This window comes from Pelodiscus sinensis, chromosome 2, assembly GCF_049634645.1.
Source record: "Pelodiscus sinensis isolate JC-2024 chromosome 2, ASM4963464v1, whole genome shotgun sequence".
In the NCBI taxonomy this organism is placed as follows: Eukaryota; Metazoa; Chordata; order Testudines; family Trionychidae; genus Pelodiscus; species Pelodiscus sinensis.
In genome coordinates this window covers 241,159,308-241,180,633 of record NC_134712.1, presented here as the reverse complement: position 1 = coordinate 241,180,633, position 21,326 = coordinate 241,159,308, and the positions used below count along the sequence as shown (strand labels likewise).

General features: G+C 44.3%; 1 protein-coding gene across 6 annotated transcripts in view; it reads left to right on the top strand.

Annotated features, from left to right (window-relative positions):
- The window catches only part of RBM33 (RNA binding motif protein 33), a 173,164-nt gene that overhangs the window by 119,009 nt on the left and 32,829 nt on the right, over nucleotides 1-21,326 (top strand). For 5 of the 6 annotated variants that reach the window (XM_075922763.1, XM_075922761.1, XM_075922758.1 and 2 more), the window contains one exon: nucleotides 274-462. In XM_075922763.1, the coding sequence (XP_075778878.1) occupies nucleotides 274-462 (189 nt within the window). Of the gene's footprint in view, nucleotides 1-273; nucleotides 463-5,836; nucleotides 5,962-21,326 lie in introns of all 6 variants that reach the window. The other variant, XM_075922762.1, reaches the window with a different exon arrangement.

Genomic DNA, 21,326 nt, shown 5'->3' with positions numbered 1-21,326 from the left:
TTTAACATGAGGTGCTCAGTTGCTGTGTAAACCCACCTCTAAACATAAAGGCAGATTTGGTACTCATTATAACTTGTAATTGTGGGAGATACCTGAATAAGAAGCAGATAAATATGTTAACATGTGGCCTTTTAAATTAGCAAACAGCGACATGCTGCTTTAATCAAAATGCGCTTGAATCAAAATCAGTTGCTAACTTTCATATTATCTGTCAAATTTAGTTAGAAGCACTAACTAAGGAAATCAAAATACTGTTACTTTTGTTGTTGGCAGGTTATTATGCATGGGAGAGGCAGAGGAGTAGCAGGCCAGATGGGCCGAGGACGCTTGATGCCAAATAAACAGAACCTGCGAGTGGTGGAGTGCAAACCTCAGCCCTGTGTTGTGTCAGTTGAAGGGCTTTCTTCGTCAACTACTGATGTCCAACTGAAAAACCTGCTGATGTCAGTAGGACCCATTCAGGTAGGTCAACCTTGCTTTATAATCTTTGTGCCAGAAGTCTTTCTAGAAAGCTTAGTTAATTCTGTAACACAAAATCCAATTTTTTTTACACATAATTACTTCTATTTTAAGGAACTTTTCTCCACTTCTTAATAAAATGCCACAAACATAAGCATGTAGTGAAGCATTGTCATCATGTTCAAAGAAAATATTTTTAGTTATTTATTATTTGTTTGTTATGGTTGGTTTACTAATTCACGACATTGAGTAATATTACTATTGTTATTATAAGTTAGTGAGGCTTTTTTATGACATTTAGCTCTCATTCTGTATACACACTAACTAAAAGGATACCAGAAAATGATTGTTTTAAATTTTAGTTTTTAAAAAATCAAATTTTCAGTAAAATAGTCTGATTGCATAGCGAGACTTTTTAGAAAAGTCTTTTAAGGAACAATGAGTAGTCCTGTGGCACCTGGGAGACTAACAGAAATAAATAGTATCATGCATTTTTATGGGTAAGACCCACTTCATCAGATGATTTGGAGTGAAAATTACAGAATCTAAGATATATAATACCTGTCAATTGTAGCACCTGTGTTAATGAAGCTAATTAAGTGGGCAGTTTGTGAACAAGCCCAAGAACCATATAAAGTATGACCCATCCTAAACCGATGGTGCCTATTTTTGTGCATGCGTGGCCCACAAGTGCATGTGGGCCGGATGTGAAACTAACTTATTAGCTGACTAGTAGAGATGCCTTTAAGCAAAAGGAGAGATTTTTTTTAAAACACCCATTGAATTTAGAAGCAGAAGCCTCACTTATTTTCACTGAGAAATAACTTTGAAAATATCTACCAAGTGCTGTTAAATACACAAAGCAAACAAAAAAGAAAATTGACACTCCTCACCCAACCATCTTTCAGTTTTAGTTAGTAATGTTAAGTATTCCCTATAAATGTAGGTACAGAATTTTCAGACAGAAATAAAGATGTAAAATTGATTTCACTTTGGAACCTTTTCAGTTAGGTTGTGCTATGTTGTTGTGTACCCTAAAAAACAGATGTCATTAAGATATATCTCTGTCTCAGTTTTCTTACTCATGAAATGGGACCCTGATTTACCGTATATTCCGGCGTACAAGACGACCTCTGAAGTTAAAAAACATCCCCCAAAAATCGGGGGTCGTCTTGTACGCCGGATGCCCCCCCGCCGGAGCCCCTCCGCGGCTTTGAATGCCTCGGGGGAAGCCGGCGGCGGGGCATCCCAGGCGCGCATGGGCTGCCCCCCCGCCGGAGCCCCTCCGCGGCTTTGAAAACCTCGGGGGAAGCCGGCGGCGGGGCATCCCAGGCGCGCATGGGCTGCCCCCCCGCCGGAGCCCCTCCACGGCTTTGAAAGCCTCGGGGGAAGCCGGCGGCGGGGCATCCCAGGCGCGCACGGGCTGCCCCCCCGCCGGAGCCCCTCCGCGGCTTTGAAAGCCTCGGGGGAAGCCGGCGGCGGGGCATCCCAGGCGCGCATGGGCTGCCCCCCCTCCGGAGCCCCTCCGCGGCGGCGCGGAGGGGCTCCGGGGGGGGGCAGCCCATGCGCGCCTGGGATGCCCCGCCGCCGGCTTCCCCCGAGGCTTTCAAAGCCGCGGAGGGGCTCCGGCGGCGGGGGGGGGGGGGGGAGGAAGCCCAGGCGCTCCTGGCGGCTTTGCTCCCGGTGCCTCTGGTCTGCTGGGGACCATCTCCAGCAGACCAGGGACACCGGGAGCAAAGGAGGCGGAGGGGCGGAGGGCGGAGGGGCGCTGTAACCATATCTTTTAATTAAAAAGATAGGGGGTCGTCTTATACGCCCAGTCGCCCTATACGCTGGAAAATACGGTACCTATAGATTTACCTATGTCTGTAGTTCTGAGAGACTTAACTTTTTTTGTAAAAAGTTTTGATAATTGGTACTGTATATGATTTATTATACTGTTTAAGGAATACATTGTTAGGTTTTTCTATATTTATGTACTAAACATCCATACACAATACTTTTTCGCTTCAACTTCTGCACTACCTTGTACAGAAATTTGCTAGAGGTTTTTTTAAACTGTTCCATGTGCCTAAAATCCTGCACTAAAGAGCAAGGGTGATATTTTCAGTATTATATTAGTCTGCTTCATTCAATTTCTAATTGTGGGCGTCAGTCCAGCAATTTGTGTTCTAGGATGTGGTGAAAAATCAGAAAACTTTGTGCTTCATTTTCTGACTTGTACATGCAGTTTCCAGATAAAGGATTGGTTTTGAAGCTCATTTACTCAGGTTTTTACTTGTTAAATCCTGTTTGAGAACATTAGGAAATAAGCACAAATCTTGTTATAGAAGTATTCGAGATAAAGAACATTTACTATGAACATGCTGGAAAATTTGTTCATCATTTCTTGTTCCAAATCAAATACCACAACCATTTTATTCCTAATGCAATGTCCTAGTACAGGCTTGACTATAGAAGGGCTCATTTACAGAAGTGAATTTCTTGTAATTTTTCAGTACACTCAGATGATACAATAAAAGTTTTTAAGCCCAGGCTAATCAAGAACTTGCTCCACTGGCAGAATGGATCCCTTGCACCATGCTAAAAAAAGAATATTTGTTAGACAATCTAGTAAAGATTGTGCTCTGACATTACATCAGGAATCTAAAGATTATTCCATTATTCCATTTAATAAGAAACAGGCAGGTTAGTTAGTAGTAAAAACACACCTACATTTGAGTTTACACCATTGCTAGAAAAAGCAGGTCAGAAATTTCCTGGTATAGATATATGATTGAGAGTGATTGAAATGCACAGGATGGGTTGAAAGAAAGGGTATATACAAAAGCCTTTTGTTATAGAACATGTAGTGTTTTTCATCTTCAAAGTATTGTAATGATGATACTACCTAATCCTCACAACATTCTGGTGAAGTAAACAAGCAGGTAGTATTCCTGTTTAGTGATGAGAAAACTGAGGCCAGAAAGTTCCTAGGCCCCAAAGAAAATTTGGTAAAAAGCTAGAATTGAAACGTGAGAGGTTAAACTGCCCTTTTTATGTTCAGAGGGTTTCTCTCTTGTTCAGGTCCGTGTTCAGAGGGTTGCCCTTGAATTTGATGGAGAGGCTAGCAACCCGGGTGAGAATGAATCTTAGCTAAGTTTTCCTGTGATCTTCACTTAGTATTTTGATTAGCATCTATGCTTAGCACTGTGTAGGACAGAGTTCTTCTTTCACAGAGCAATTTGGAATTTAAATAACACAGAAGGCGTGATGAGCTTGGGCGCGCCAGACAAGGGGATATGTGTTTAAAGATTTTTCTCCGTTCACTGTCCTTGCTTTCTTATTCCTACTGTCCCTTCCTTACAAATCTGGGTAGAAATGGTATTTGGCACATGTTAATGGCAGTGAGTAGCACAGGTTTTGGTCATTAGGAGGGAACTGAACAAACAGAAGAAGGGGCACCTCACACAGACGGGAGATTTTCATACATCTATAGACAGCATGTGAAAAGCCCTGAAGGGTAAGAATGCTAGAAAGGGGCACTGGAGGGCAATGCAGTACAAAACAAGGTCTTCATGGGGCAGGATTATGCTAAGCTTTGATGGCCACATTGAGAGGTTTTAACCGGATACGCTGTGCAAGAGGGATTCAGACAGGGGGCTGACACAATATGAATTAGTTGTGTTTTGAACAGACTTTGGGAAGGTGGTCTGGATTTCAGGGAGGAGGACTTTCCATTAGTTCAGGCAGAGGGTGGCTAGGGCATGCACAAGTATTTTAGCTGTCTAAGAAGAAATATCTGATAAAAAAAAAACGTTGTAGTGGCTTGATAATGGCATAGATGTATCAAAGGGGAAAGTGGTGTAAAGATGACCTTGAGGGATTGAGATCCATAGTGGCAGGGCGAATGCTGGAGTTGTTCTCAGTGGAAGTGGAGAGGCTTTGGGATGGAAAAGAAACTGAGCAGATTTTGGCCACATCAAGATTGTGCTGACAACAGACAGTACCAGACAATATACCAGAAAAAACATTTGGATATATGAGAGAGACTGGTCAAGTATGATAAGCTAGATATGAGAGTCCCCATCATAGGCTGCATCTATACTATAGCCTTCTTGCGGAAAAGCATATGCAAATGAAGCGCAGTGTGGAATATCGCCACACTTTGTTTGCATAAGTAATGAGCAGCCATTTTTGCACAAGGGGCTTTTGCGCAAAAATGAGCAGTGTAGATGGCTCCTTTTTGCACCCAAAAAAACCCCCTCTTGTGCAAGAGCCGTTCTTCCTGAAAAAATAAGGGGTATTGCGTAAGAGGGGTTTTTGTACAAAAAGGAGACGTCTACATGGCTCATTTTTCGCAGAAGCCTCTTGTGCAAATATGGCTGCTCATTACTTATGCAAATAAAGCGTGGCAATATTCCATGTCATGCTTCATTTGCATATGCTTTTCTGCAAGAGTGCTTCAGTATAGACGTAGCCATAGGGATGATAGTTGGAACCTTGTGGACAGATGAGATCACCCAGGGATAAAGTTTAGAGGAAAAAGAGTGGGGATCAAAGACCGAGCCCTAAGGAACTCTAATAGAAAGAGGGAAGATGAAGAGAAACTTTCAAGAGCAGTTAGAGAGGTAGGAGGAAGACCAACATGGGGGGAAGGTGAAGAAGGTTGACAAGAAAATCAGTTGTACTAAAGGCTGCAGGAAAACCGTGGATGAGGTGAATGTACTGGTTCCACAGCTCTGCCAAGAAAAGGTTGTTAGAAATCTTGGTTAAGGGTATTTTCAGTATCGTGAAGATTTGAAACTAGAGGATGAGCAGGAGAGTGAGGGAAGGGAAGAATGAAAGTGGGAGTTGTGACGATAACCTATTCAAATTGCTTAATGGTAGCAAATAGAGAAAGCAGGTTTGGGCTTAGGTATTTCTGAAGGGTGTGGGATATGCAAAAGCTTTGATATATACTTGCCTGTAGCAAAATAGATTGTTAGGGAATAAAAACATCTTATCTGCTCCTTATAGTGGGGAATGAAATGTACCAAATGAATGTCAGATGTAAGCCAATGTTCCCTTCCTCTGTCAGCAAGCAGCCCTGAAAAGGAGTATGGTCCACCTGAAGTCCAGTTCCCAATCTACTGGTTGGTGATCATTGCCTTGGGGCAAGGGATCTACTGGTAGATCATGGTGCCTCTGACAGGTGATCCTAACTGGTTTGGCCAAGAAACTATTATCAAGTTCTGGCACTTCAACTACCCGTATCCCCACTGCTGCATATCTCCTGCCCTTTGCCTTGGAGCTGTCCCCTCTGGAGCCTCCTGCTTTCTGTGCAGAGCAAGAGAGAGAGAAGAAGGGTGCTGATGTCAAGGTGCCTCCTCTCCCACTTTGTATCCTATCTCCACAGAGCAGAGAGGGGACACAACAAGACTTGGGATGGAGTTTGCTGGCTGCTTTTGGGAGTGGTGCAGGGCCAGGACAGGGGTGAGCCTGCCTAAGCCCCACTGCACCACCACCCAGGAGCCACCTGAGGTAAGCAGTGCCCAGCTGAAGCCCACATCCCAAAAACCTACTCCAGTCATGAACCCCCTACTATACCCTCAACTACCTGCCCCAAGCTCAGCTCAGAGCCCCTCTCACACTCCTGATCCCTTAATCCAAGGCCAGAGCCTGCATTCCAACCCTCTGCCCCAGCCTGGTGAAGTGAGGGAGGATGTGGGATGGAGTGAGCAGGAGCGGGACCTCAGAGAAGGGGCACAAAGAAGGCGAGGCAAAGCAAGGCTATTTAGGTTTCAGGTAGATCTTGGATTGCACTTAAATTCAAAAAGTGATCTCATGCATAAAAAGGTTGGAGACCACTGCCCTAAGGCATAGCGTGAACCTTTCTTCCTCTGGGATGACTGAAGGAGTTCTTCTGACATAACATTGACTCTACAGGAGCAGAGTCACTCTATAGCCAGTACAGGAACTCTGTGCTTAACATTATCATTATTTTCCTGAAAAATGATACTTTCTTTCACTTAATGTTAAGTAAACCCAATTTGCTCATAAGAATTAATGTACATAGTGGAGGTTAGGATCCAGGGAAATTTTTTTCAGCAGACAGAAAGCAGTACAGGTTGAACCTCTTCAGTAAGAAATTCTCTGATCCAGCAACATCTGTGATCCTGGAGCACTCACAAGTTAAAATTGGTGCAGCGGAACCACAGATGTTGCTAGACCAGTGAGCCAGGTTGGTGACTGGGAGCGGCAACCGACTTTAGAGCTCAGTGCCTTGCGGGTGGGGAGGGCAAAGCCCAGCAGCTGGGAGCAGAGCCCGGCATTCAGGGCTGAGAGTTTGAGCCTGTCTGGAGCCTCGTGGCAGGGCAGGAAATTGGGGGCAGGTGACCTGGAGCAGGGCCTAAAGGCCAGAGGGTGGGAGGAGCAGGGCCCAGTGGCCAAGAGCAGAGCCTGGAAGCCAGCAACAGAGGGGAGATCCAGCCTGTATAAACATATACAGTATACATTTTAAACGATTTTAAACAAACAATGCTCTACATACCAGTGAAGATTGTGAAGCTTGGTGAGATAGTGGAGTCATATGGTAGAACATTTCCCAGGGAATGTCTTGCTATTAAATGATGATCTAGCACTGAACTGACCCCACTTCAAGTAGTACAATGCCCTTTTAAGTACAACACTGTAGATTGGGAAGTTCAGAATCGTATCCTGCTTTTTGTGGAGATGGAGTATAGAGTGGGAAGCTCAATTATGTGTGGGGGGGGGGGGGGGGGGCTGAAGGACATCCTCACATCAGCACCCCTCTTCCCACCACACAGCAAGAAGGAGGCTCCCAAGAACAGCTCCAAGGCAGAGGGCAGAAGCAGCACAGCGGTGGGGGGTCACTGAACTTCAGATGCTTAGCTGCATACTTTACAGAGAACTGTTTGGGGAGCTGATACAGGGGGAGAATGACAGCCAGTTCTGGTTTCAAACCCCCATAAAGGCAGGCTGCTTTCCCAGAAAATCCTGAAGATAGTGGACAAAGCAGGAGGCCAAATGGCATTATAATGGAACATTGCAGAACTTTAAATGAGCATGTGCTCTAACAAAGAAGCAACATTACAAGGAAATAGCACTGACTGGGATAACATTAAGTGAGGAGATACTGTAGTCCATTCTCAGTGCTGGAATAGTCTCACATTACTTGCACCTCCCACTGTTCGTGATAGTTGACTGGGGTATCCACAACAGTTGGTCCTCAACCTCTCATTCCCACTTACATAATTGTCCTGCAGTTGGAATCCTGGCTTGACAGGATTACATATGCTTTGTCTAAGCTCCCAAAATCTTGCCTAACCCTCTGTACAATGAAACTACATTGGTTTAACTACAGGAGGGAGGGAACAGAATTGGCCAGGGAAAGATTCTTATTTAGAACAATGGTGGCAAATAGAATCAATCTGTCTGGTACCTACTAGGTAATTTTCTGGGATGGGAATACTGAAGTGTGCTTTTACACTCAAGCAAAGTGTTGTCAGAGTTGGTTGTTTTCAGATTTGGAGGAAAAACAACCTCACAACCTTGTCTCCAAGACGTGCTAGATTTAAAAGGTTTGACTTTATTTTACCCTGGAGCTGCATGTGAATTTTAGTATCCGGATTAGTATCACACCAACAGGCAACTAACTAGAAAATGAAATTGAAAAATGAATCTATTAATGTCTGTAGTTCTCTGCTCCCTCTCAGCATTGCCATCTTAGATTTCAGATCAGGATGGTGATGCTGTGAATAATGATGGCAATAGGTCAGATCTGATAAGCTGGGAAGTTATAACCAGGGCTTGACAAACCACTAATTCTACTTGCCTGTCGCTCCGTGGTCCCCATTCACCGGCTCTGCGCGCGTGCGCAGTGCCAGTCTGGCGTATGAGTGGTGTGGGGCTGGCGAGTAGCTCTTGCCACAGTTTGTCAAGCCCTGGTTATAACTCTGAGGTGTATGCAGTCAGCGGAAAGGGGGAAAGGCACAATCATTTTTCACCTACACCTTGGAAGTGGGAAGAGGGGGCAGAAGGAGAATTGTTTTGTTCCTTCACATGAGTGTTTGAAATGCTTCCTCCACCCTGTCTCATCACTGGATTTTCCTAGTACTGTCTATAAATCTGCTCTGTTCTTAAAGGTGGAAAACCTATCCTATGACTATGATTCCAGGGATATTGAAAAAAAATGTAATAATGCCTTAAGCTCCAGCATAGTTACTGAATCAAGTGCTCTGTTTTTAAAACAAAAACATCACAATTAGCATACAAAATGTTTCTTTATTAATATTGTCCACTGCTATCTTCATAAACTGTCCAGAATGGACAGATAAAGTAAAGCAGCTATTTGTTTTTAAGTAATGATATTATACTAGGTCATAATCTGAGTGAGGGGGACTACAAGGTATTCATTGTTTTACTAATCACTATTAAAGTGTTTGAATGTACGCAAGACACTTAGAAATTATTGTGTGTTTATGATATAGCCTCAGACGCCTGGCTTGCCAAAGTATGTAATAACTTTCAACACACTTATCTCTGTGTAGTATTGCCCACTAAATTAGATGGTTAACATGTTGAATTTTAGAAGACTTGTCTGAATTGGATTTATTTTTGGATTGCCAAAGGAACAAGTGTGTCCCATTTTCCCAGCCATACTCTCAAGGTTCCATGTAATGCTATGTTAATCTGCGTAAGGAGGAGGCTTAGGTGCAGTTAGCCATTATTACTTTTTGGTATCTATTAGGACCAGGTGGGACACAGGGAATCACTTGAGAAGAAATCAGGCTGTTCCAGTCCCCAAATAACTTTGAATAATGATGAGCCATTTTAGGCAACAATTCTGTAATTATCTTTAATCAAATATTTCCTTGCAACACATGTTTCCCAAAGTAGATCATTAGTGTAGACTTAATAACTGCTTTATTAAGAGTTAGGATAAAAAAGTCTTTCTCTGTCCATAAAAATACTTTTTTTTAATAATTATATATTAGTACTGCTCAGGATGGTGTAACCATATGTGCATACTCTACATTAGAATTGTATTCTAATCCCCTCCTCCCCGTTCCTTTTTCCAGTTTTAGAAGGGAAATGATTGCGCTCTGTTAATGCATCCTACTTAGCTTTCTTAGAGTGATGGCACTACCTAGTGCTCAGTCACAGTAATGGCAAGTTTCTGCAGAAGTTTTATTCAGAAGCGCTGATTCTATTTTCTGAGCCAATGCTGTATAAGTGAAAATGACATATGGGGTAATAGTTGATGAACAGTCCCATCCCATGGGCATTCTCATAGGATCAAGAATGTTCTTTTTAGAGTGTAACATTGCACATAAGGCAGAGTCCTGATCTGGTGATCCATTTGTTTTTTTCCTGAATATGACAGCCTTGTATGCTGTCACAACTGAGAATCTTTACTGTCTCCAGGAGCTCTCTCTGAGTAGAAATGGTCATCCCTGCTATTATCGCCTCAGCCTCTTCTCTGGAGTTGGAGGAGAAGAAGGCTGACCTACCAGGGGTAGTCTCTGGGGACTGAAGTTTTGAGCCAATTTTCTGTGTGAGAGTAACACTCTAGTTCATTAGTGGGGACGGAAAAACATTTTCCATCCTAATGTTTTTTAAGCCATTGCAGTTTTGCTTCTAGAATCCATTGCAAGTAATAGATTGTACCTGTGTGGTACATCCAGATATTGAAGCAGTGTGAAAGTGTTAAGGGAATAGCAGGAAAGGAAAGAGGTACAAAGGGGAAGGACAACAGAAAGGAAAGAGGTCAGACATAACAGGAGAAGAAAATACAAATATATCATGGGAAAGAATCCATGCTTTTTGTCACTCTCAGACATAAAAGTGCAGTCATCAGGATGTGATGGAACAATAACCCAAGCTAAGGGAGCTACACAAATAGAATCGGATCCACTAAAATTATTCCTGCTGTGCTTTTGCTACACTTATTGGAGAACAGGCTAGATAGCACACTCGTGTTGACGGTCATGTGTTGTTCTAGTGTAGGCAGTTTCCTGCTTTTGTCTCATAGGCTGCCATCTCTCCTAATCTGCACCATTCACAAATGCACACCAACCCAACAGGACCATTTACTTTTTGCCAAAATCTCTTCTTTTCACTTTACTTTTGCTGTCTAAATATGCCTCTAATCACTGAATTAGCTGAATTCAAAATGAGCTGGGAAACTGGAGAGATGGTTTGAGGTAAACAGGATGAAGTTTAATAAGGACAAATGCAAAGTGCTCCACTTAGGAAGGAACAATCAGTTTCACCCATACAGAATGGGAAGTAATTATTTAGGAAGGAGTACTGCTGAAAGGGATTTAGGGGTCATAGTAAACCACAAGTTAAATATGAGTCAATAGTGTGACATGGTTGCCAAAAAAACCAGATATGATTCTGGGATCCATTAAGAGGAGTGTTGTGAGCAAGACACGAGAAGTTATTCTTCTGCCCTACTCTGCGCTGATTAGGCCTCAGTTGGAGTATTGTGTCAAGTTCTGGGGACTACATTTCAAGAAAGATGTGGAGAAATTGGAGACGTTTCAGTGAAGAGCAACAAAAATGATTAAATGTCTAGAAAATATGACCTGTGAGAGAAATAATTGGGCTAGTTTAGTTTAAAAAAGAGAAGACTGAGAGGGGACATGATAGCAGTTTTCAAGTATCTAAAAGGATGTTATAAGGAGTAGACGAAAAATTATTCTCCTTGGCCTGTGAGGATTGGACAAGAAGCAATGGGCTTAAATTGCAGCAAGGGAGGTTTAGGTTGAACATTAGGAAAAACTTCCTAAATGTCAGGGTGGTTAAACACTGGAATAAATTGCCTATGAGGGGTTGTGGAATCTCCATCACTGGAGATTTAAGAGCAGATTAGACAGACACCTCTCAGGGATGATCTAGACAGTGCTTGGTCCTGCCATGAGGGTAGGGGACTGAACTCAATAACCTCTTGTGGTCTCTTCCAGTTATAGGATTCTATGAATGCCTCCTATCTGTACTTCAGTCTTTCACTCTGTGCCTAGTCTCCTTTGTCTCCCACTTCTCCCTGCTTGTTCAGGTACCTCAGAGAGGAAGCTCTGATGTGACCAGTGACTCTTACCTATTTCCCCATTGGCAGATCTTTTGCATTTAGTCACCAGACCTCTCCATTCTGGTTGCAGTGGCCCTTAATGGAGACTCCTTACTAGCTGCTTCTACAGATGCCTTAAATCTCCTTTGACCTTGGACACTTGTAAATGCAATTTTAAGGAAGGAGAAGCCAGTGTGACCAGTGCACAGGCCAATGTTAGAGAAACATGTTGGTGTAGGGAATATTCTTTTTAAAATGCCAGGGATTAGATTGGATGGCCCATTTTGTCTTGTCCAGCCTGACTGTCTGAGTCAGCGTTAAACATGAGCATTCTTTAGTCCCTGGCAGTGTTTCTTGGTGACTTTCCTGTAAAAAGATGTTTTCCCTGCAACTTGCTCACTAAAATAATACAATTGTAAACTAAAAAGTGATGACAAAATAAGCTATCTATATTAAAAGCGCCAGTGATTTTTAAACTACTGGTTATCTGTAACTTTCTCTTGCACAAGAATTCTTGATACCCAGCTCTGTGCATGAGGTATGTCTACTCTGTCCCAAAACCAAAACCTACCACCTGTGGCAGCAAATCTCAGAGTCTGAGTTATCTGATCTGGAGTCATGCTAGGGGGCTGAAAATGTAAATGGTTTGGCTTGGGTGGGGGCCTGGGCTATTTGACCCCACATCTAAAGTGCTGTTTTTAGCTCTGCAATGCGATCTCCTTGAGTGAGGGTATGTCTACACTACAAAGTTAATTCGAACTAACACACGTTAGTTCGAATTAACTTTGATAGGCGCTACACACGCGAACCGCTAGTTGGAACTTAATTCGAACTAGCGGAGCGCTTAATTCGAACTAGGTAAACCTCATTCCACGAGGACTAACGCCTAGTTCGAATTAAGTAGTTCGAATTAAGGGCTGTGTAGCCACTTAATTCGAACTAGTGGGAGGCTAGCCCTCCCCAGATTTCCCTGGTGGCCACTCTGGGCACCACCAGGGAAACTCGTCTGCCCCCCTCCCGGCCCCGGAGCCCTTAAAGGGGCACGGGCTGGCTACGGTGCCCGTGCCAGGTGCAAGCCTGCCAGCACCCAGCCAGCAGACCCTGCACCTGGCACGGCTCGAGCCAGCCACCCGCTGCCACCCAGCCCTTCGCCTCTTCCCGGGACTAGGCTGGTGGCTCCCGGGAGCCTGCCCAGGTCCGCAAGAGGCGGGCGCCCGCCTGGTCTAGTGCAGACATCGTGGACCTCATCCACGACCTCTGCACTAGGCACAGGAAAGTGGCCGTCTAGGGCAGGATAGCTGCCAGCCTGGCCACCCACAAGCAGGTTTGCATGAAATTCAAGGTGGTCCAGTGAGACCCCCGACCCTGAGCCCTGAGCTTAGAATGGCCGTACTGGGTCAGACCAAAGGTCCATCTAGCCCAGTAACCTGTCTGCCAACAGCGGCCAACACTAGGGATCCTGGAGGGGATGGACCGAAGACAATGACCAAGCCATTTGTCTCGTGCCATCCATCTCCAGCCTTCCACAAACAGAGGCCAGGGACACCATTTCTACCCCCCTGGCTAATACCACTCCATGGACCCAACCTCCATGACTTTATCTCCCTTCTCTTTAAACTCTGTTCTAGTTCTAGCCTTCACAGCCTCCTGCAGCAAGGAGTTCCACAGATTGACTATTTGCTTTGTGAAGAAGAACTTTGTTGTTAGTTTAAAGCCTGTTGTTTCATTTCATTTGGTGTCCTTTAGTCCTTCTATTATGGGAACTAATGAAGAACTTTTCTTTATGAACCCTCTCCACACCACTCATGCTTTTATAGACCTCTATCATATCCCCCCTCAGTCTCCTCTTTTCTAAGCTGAAAAGTCCCAGTCTCTTTAGCCTCTCTTCATATGGGACCTGTTCCAAACTCCTGGTCATTTTAGTTGCCCTCTCCTTTTCCCAGTCTCCCCAAGTTTTGTTCAATAAAGAGAGTTTCTATTTTTGAACACACGTGTCCTTTATTTTGTACATCAGGAAGGGAGGCTAGGGAGGGATAAGTGGAAGGAGGTGAGGGAGGAATGGGGTACGAGCCCCCGATGGGGAGGACTGGGGTGGCTCTGTGGGCTCCTCGGGGTGGAAGCTCTCCTGCAGCCCCCCGATTAACCCCCCCCCCCCCCCCCCCCGGATGGCAGCCTGTGGCAAGTGCAGTCGGGCTGATGGCCGAGTGCTGTGATATGCCGAGTGTGGGCACTCAGGGCACTCCAAGCCAGGACTGCTTTGCAAGCGGGGAACCCCTGAGAACCATTTGTCCATGGTGGGGGTCAGGTCCCTTTAAGCGCAGCCCTCGGCTAGCCTGAGACAGCAGCTCCACGCTCTAAGTCCTAACCTGATGCCCTGCCGGCACTGCTTCCGGCCATCCTTAACCTTGGTTCAGGGTCCACTCAATGTGGACATGCTAGTTTGAATTAGCAAAATGCTAATTCGAACTAGTTTTTAGGTCTAGATGCACTAGTTCGAATTAGCTAATTTGAATTAAGTTAGTTCGAATTAGTGCTGTAGTGTAGACATACCCTGAGTCAGTTGACCACGATTTTGAGATTTATTGGAGTAGGTCTTTTTTGCAGTGTAGACATATCCAATGAAGCAGAAGAATGGGCAGTCATGATTGACATTAACCTCTGTCCTATAGCCACCTAAGTCCCTTTGCTTATTCCATACAGCAAACATTGAGTCCATGCATGCATTTTTTTATTTGGTTCTTATTTAGGAAATAGAAGATGAGAGAGGAAAAGAAGTGAAAGTGGGAAGGTTTGTAGGAGGGAAAGATGGGTTGAAGAGTATCATTCTTTCACTGCCTGCTGTCCATTGAGCTGTTTTCAAGACCGGGCAGACATCCTGCCTCCTCCTCAGTCATACTCTATTGCCAGGGGCTTACTAAGTTGTTCTTGTTAACTTGTGGGCGCTTCCGCCAATTTTGCATAGTATGCTGGCAGACCCTTTGGTACAGAGCTTCCAGCTTTTATTCACCCTCCAGCCACTTTGGTTCCTGGAGAAGTTAGAATCCGAAGGTTTTTGCTGCAGGTCCTACAGTGATAAACAACTTCTGAAATGTGTAATTAAACTATTTCTTCAGAGTGTGCATGCTCTCACTAGGGATGTTAAATTGCGGTTAATTGACTAGTCAAGTAGTCGATGGAGTTTCCATCGACTACTTGACAAGCACTTCCGCATTCCTCCTTTGAAATGTACAAGAGCTCTGTACATTTCAAAGGAGGAATGTGGAAATCTGAGTACAGTCCAGGTCCATCAGGAAATCCCACTGACTCTGGGCTGCACGCGGGTGCCTGCTTTGAAATGTACAAGAGTCCTCAGTGGGGGCTCTTGTGCATTTCAAAGCCATGGAGCCAAACCCAGGGTCAGCTGGGGACTTCCCAGCTGACCCCGGGTTCTGGGGAAATGCTGCACGGAGTCCAGGATCAGCTGAGGAGTCCTCAGCTGACCCCGGGCTCCGTGGCTGCCCCTTTGAAACACGGAGGTGTGGAGGGAATCCCCAGCTGACCCCTGGCTCCATGGCTGCCCCTTTGAAACACGGAGGTGTGGAGGGAATCCCCAGCTGACCCCTGGCTCCATGGCACTTCAGTGTTTTAAAAGGGGCAGTGCTGCACAGCTGATCCCCAGCTCAGCTGTGCACTGCTGCCACTTTGAAGTACCTCCTCCTCCCCCCTTTGCTGCCTCTATCTCTGAGGCAGCAAGTTTGGGCTGGGGGGGGAGGGGGTTGACTAGTCGACTAGACGTTAACATCCCTACTCTCCACTTCTCATTATACCACCTGCATTGATTGATTTGAAATGGAGCTGTTCCTGTCACCTCCAACACCCTTCATTATCACACAGCTTCCAATTCTTTGGACACAGGGTTTTTACCGCTTTATGTTTCTGGGGCTCAGGGTATTTCATCCCATGGTCGCTATGGGTCTGACAGATAAAAGAAGAATCTACTGAAAAATATCAACATATGTAGTTCAAGCTTTCAGGTTTATCCTTGTTAGCCTGAATTCACTTTTCTTCAACAGAGTATTGGTCACGTAGGCTTACCCGTTGAAACAATTCTGATTGTCAAGCAGTACTAAACTATAGCAATCAACAGTGATCTCTTAAGTTATAACTCAGTCTTAACTATAACAGCACCACCACTCCATTATAGTACCCAGGTGCTTTCTGTGGTACATTTGGAACTGTGTCATCATCTTTTACCTCCAGCTGTTGTTGTTATACAGCTTTGGAAAAAGGACAGCTTCTACTGAAATTTCTCAGGGGTCAGAGCTCTTATCCTCTGCACCCTTAATGAGAAAGCATGCATGAGAGTATATAGAACTACAACACCTCTGTCATCTGAACTGAATTGGCTGGTCACCCCTCCTCAGGTTTTCCAAATTTAATCTCCTCTTCCTCTTCTGTCTCTCATAGATCGCTTTATGAAAGAAGGCCGGGGCAGGAAATAAATGAGCAGGATTGGAAAGTGATTTCGATTCCCATTTGGGGGTAATTTTGTGTGTATTTCCAGTTGTCATCGCATTGTAGTAGGTCCTTGTGACATAACCTGCTCTGCCTCATCTGGATATGTTGTAGTGGCAAATTCTTTGTGCAGAAATGAATCCAGGAGGAGGTCCTTTATCCTCTGCTGTCTCATCCTACTAGACCAAGTTACCCAAATGAAGGGCATGTTCCTTGAAATTTGATTTTCTTTTCAACACCTAACATCAGAAGAAATCTACTGCTTGAATCTAGAGGTTGCTGAAGCGTGACTGGACTTCTTGTGTAGCTCAGTGCAGCAGTTGTTAAGCCATACAGGAGGTGCAGCTGCAGAATCAGCCTGCCATTGAGTGAAAGCACCTCACTGCCTTAAATTAAAGGAGCTGACACAGCAGACTTGAAAGTCTGTTTTGTCCTTATTGGTTGATTCCCCTGACTATGTAAAATTTGCTTGGTGTTTTTGTGAGACCTTTAGATAACTGGTAGTTTATGGATTGTACTCCTGGAGAGGTATATGTAATGTTCTGGAGGTACAACGCAGATCAGCTTTTGATTGTGTTACAGATTGTCCTGTAACCCTAAATGCCTTAAACTGTTCTGCTCCCGTAGCTCCTTTTCTGACACTCCCAGCCAGCATGTAAGCATGTACTGAGTGTTGGTATGTTTCCAGAAACTCTGACTCTGGTAGCCTGCTCATCATACCAGAGCCCCACACTCATCTCCACCAGCCTGAGTTTCTATTAGCCCCAAAACACCCATTGTCCCAAATTTCCTTGAAAAAATCTGCACTGAGATGGTCAGCCCTCTCAAATATTCAGCAAAGCAATATGATCTGTCGCTCCTTTAAAAAGACAAAAGCACATCAGCTTGTTGCTTTAATTGGAGTTAATTGATTCACGTCAAACAGTGCAGAGTTGATTTAGAATAAAAGTAAAACAAGATTTACAAAAGGGAGGTTGTAAGTGGGTTCAAGTTAAATAGATAAAGGCAGAAATGGTAACCACGAAAATGCCTTTTAGTGACACAGGCCTTGTCTATACGTACAACACTGCAGCAACGCAACTGTTCCGATGCAGCTGTGCCACTGCAGTGCTTCTGGTGAAGACACTGTGCTGATGGGAGAAAGTTCTCCCATCAGCATAAAAAACCCACCTGCATGAGTGTCATAAGTGCTTATCTTAATTAACTTATGTCGCTCATGAGGGTGGAATATTCACACCCCTGAGCGACATAAGTTTTGCAAACATAGCCTGTAGTGTAGACATAGTCTAAGACTTGACTTAACTTAAGCTACAGCCTTGTTACAGTGTAGATTTCTTATTTTTTCCAGCCATGGCTGACTTTTTGAGTCAGGACTTCACATGAAAGTATAAGGTATTTGTTTTCCTTAATCTCCTAGGTAAAAGATCATTGCCCTGAGCAGGTTTCTTGCCCTATATTCAGTTCCTAGAGATGTCAATCTCCTTCACTGTAGGACCCATCTTTCTTAGCTTGCAAGCACGCTGGTCACTTTTATTTGTCCAGTGACGAATGCCAAGATGCCATCTTCTCTCTCCTTGTATCTTACCAAATCACTCTCTTGTCCCCATACTCTTGATGACCTCATGCTGTTCTTTCTTTTCTGTGGACTTACCATCCCCTGCTGATTTATATGTAATGATATTGCCACTGGTTTTGGTCATACCTTGTGTAATTTCATTGCAGACAGATAAATAGCTGCCTTTCCTCCTGTCTGGGAGCGAACCTGTTTCTTCCCTGTATTTAGTCAAGTCTATAAAGCATATTAAAGCATAATATCAGTAAGTATCCATATTTCCTCAGTGTTAATGCTTTCATTTCACAGTGATATTCATCACCTGTATGTCATTATTTTTCAGAAAAGACCTTAGTTGTTGAGGATGATAATACAGAAATGTTCTATACAATCAGTTGACTCAAACACTTATCATTCGAAATTGAGACTCTGGCAAGAGGCTGTCTCCCCGCCTCGCTTAGGTTGATAATTTTGTCTTATCTTTTACACAAATGTACCTTAATTGTCTTAATCAGTGAATTATTAGTTTTCCGATTATACATTACATGCCCTCTTTTGGTCATATATCATGATAATATTTTGTTAGGTGTGATGAATGTGTCATATGACAGGAATTGCTGACATATTCTAATATACCACAGATGAGTCCCAGTATGGCACTCCAGGAAAACATTATCCTATATTGTTTGTATGATGGAGGAATTTTAGAACTGAGCTTTTACTTATTTTATGAATATATATGCCTGTTTTGAAAAGTAGACACACAATAGATAAATAGTACAAAGAAGGGTAGCTTGATGGTCTTATCTACCATTTCTTATTATGTAAGATAATACAGTTCTTCTCAAAATACTCACCAGATTTAAAACCACTGCAGGGAATTATTTTGCTCCAGCATTCCTGTAAACAAAGAAAATGTTGTTTAGACTTGAATGTTTTAAACTTTAATCTCTGGTTAAGCTAGCTAGCATAAGATTGTAAGCACAATTACTGTGCTTTAGCATATAAAGTGATTGCCAGCTGAAGTTTGCCAGAAAAAATTGCCCCATGATATTTTACATAGTAGTACTAGAAGGCTGTCCCCCACTTACTATGCTCATCAACCCCCCTCACTCTGGGGGTAGGTGTGTGGCCAGGGGGCAGGAGTGGGCTGGGGACAGGGGTCTTAGTGGAAGGGTAGAGTAATGGAACTGGGTGTGTGAGGTCTTGGGAGTGTGGGGTCTTGTCCAAGAGGGTGTTTGAAGGGGTTGGGAGTGCAGGATCTTGGCTGAGAGTGTATGTGAGAGGGCTGGGGATTCAAGGTCTCAGCTGAGGGAGGGGAGGCTGCACAGTTCCCGACCCCATCTCCCTTATGAGGAGAGAGGGTGGGAGATCACTTGGTTCCAGCCCACCGGAATACCAGGGAGGGAGGGTGAAGGTGGGGGCGCTGTGGGACACAGAATGACATGATGATGTGTCAGTCATCCCACAGGAAAAGTTTTTTTTATATATATATATAGATTATATGTAGTTTATATATGTTGTGGAGGCATCATGTCTTATTGATGACCAGACTGAGAGCATCTCTTACCATAATGGCAATTCTTACATTTTCTTTTTGAAATGTCATATTGTAGACATAGGAAGCACTTACGAGAAAAGTGAGATGATTCCATGTAGACTTGGCTGCTTCTTCGAGGGGTGTCTCTGTGGGTGCTCCTCAGTGTTGGGTCATCCTGGTGCCTCAGACTGGAGTTTTCTTGAGCAGTGGTCAGCCAGACCGCGCATGCGCGGCACACGCCTCACGGCATTCACGCTCTTTTGATCTCTCACGCGGTGCAGCTTCCGCCAGTTCCTTTTTGACCCCCCCGTGGTTGCAGACAGAGCAAGCCTTCTCTCCTTAGACAAATCCTGTTAGGAATAGAATAGATAGTTTTTAGTCTTTGTATTTAGTTAAAATTATAGTTCTAGTTATTATAGTTCGTTTTTATTAATTTAAAAAAAAGTTCATTAGCTTTAGTCCATCGTACAATTAGCCATGCCGGGCTCTCCCAATTTTAAGAAGTATGCCACATGCTGTGACGCCATGCTAGCTTTGGACAGTCATGCCAAGTGTATCAAGTGCCTCGGCGAGGCTCATGTGTCTCAAATGTGTGCACTGTGCCAAGTTGATGGTTAGTGCACGTAAGGACAGGGAGATGAGATAAAAAATGTTTTTATTGAACAAGGTGCGTCAGCTGCCGGAGCATTCTCATACATTTTCCACTCTGCAGTCTCCTAGGGTGGAGAAAAGAAAGGCCATTTCACCACAGTCAGCTCCAGCTGGGTCTTTACCTTTAGTGTGAGTGAGTGTTGCTGATAAGCCGGGCACGTCAGGCTCAATGATAAGTTGCTTTTAGAGCCGAAATCGCGACAAAAATCTACAACGGTTCCATCAACGGTCATAATGGTCTGCCGGTCGGCATCGCTGGTGACAGCACTGGTTATAACGGTACTGACAACATCAGCACCTTCCGCATCGGAACTGTCAGAAAACATACCAACGACCTTGGCACTCGACCTCGGCACCAGCCACACATATGCCAACCAGCGTGGCACCTACAATGGCATGGGCATCTTTGGCATCATATGTCTTGTCCAGCGCTCCGATGCCAAAGAAAGCACCCCACAAATCCACCTCAGTGAGATCAATGAGCCAGGAACTGCTAATGTTGTCACTAACAACAGATAACAGGGGTCGCATCCCACATGAACAAGCTAGGCACCATTTATCACCATCCCCTTATACAGGATACCTATCTCACTCTCCTCCTCCTTCTCCTCCTTCAAGAGCATCACCACGCTCACCCGTTCCCCACACCTACCGACACATCTCAGATGTACTACAGGAGCGGTATGTCATCTTGGCATGTTTCACTGGTGCAAATTTACCACAGACAGCACAGTCCACCATACTACAGGTATTTTCTCGGCATGATTCAACTCATCATCGCTATCATCACTCTGAATACAGCTAACCTTGCTGTCAGTCACCCGACTTCCTGTGCTCCTAGTTTCCCCGCAGCCTTCACATACTCAGACAGTAGTAATGTCGCCACCTAACACTCCCTCTACAGCTCATCAGTCGAAACTGGAGGAAGGTCAACTCTCCAAGGTATAAGAACATCCACCAGATGTATCACCAACCCATCAGTTGTCATCATTCCCTGACAACGCGGTCATACCTGGTGACTAGTCCCCTCCTGACGACCTGAGGCCATTTCAGGAGCTTTTCAAAAGTGTGGCTGCATCTCAGGACATTACATTAACTGAGGCTATGTCTACGCTATAGAGTCTTTTTCAGAAAAATGGCCGTTTTTCTGAAAAAACTTCACTAACATCCACACTGCAATCGTGTTGCTTGGAAAAAAAAATTGAAAGAACAGAGGCGTTTTTCTGACATTGGTAAACCTCTTTCTATGAGGAAGAAGCCTTTTTCTGAAAGAGCTCTTTGGGAAAAAGACATCTGTGGATGGGGAAGAGGGAGTTCTTTTGAAAGAAGAGGAAAAAGCACAGGTGCCCTGGTGGCCACTCCATCCATAGTAATCACAGCTTAAATGCAAAATAGCGTCCACCCTGAATGGATGCTATCTTTCGAAAAAGCAGATCGCTTTTTTGATGCGCTTTGGCAGTGTGTATGCTCTCTTTTAGAAGAAGTTTTTTTGGAAGATTTCTTCCAGAAAAGCTTCTTTTGAACAAAGCCTTCAGTCTCGATGTAGCCTGAGGTACCTGAGAATCATCACAGGC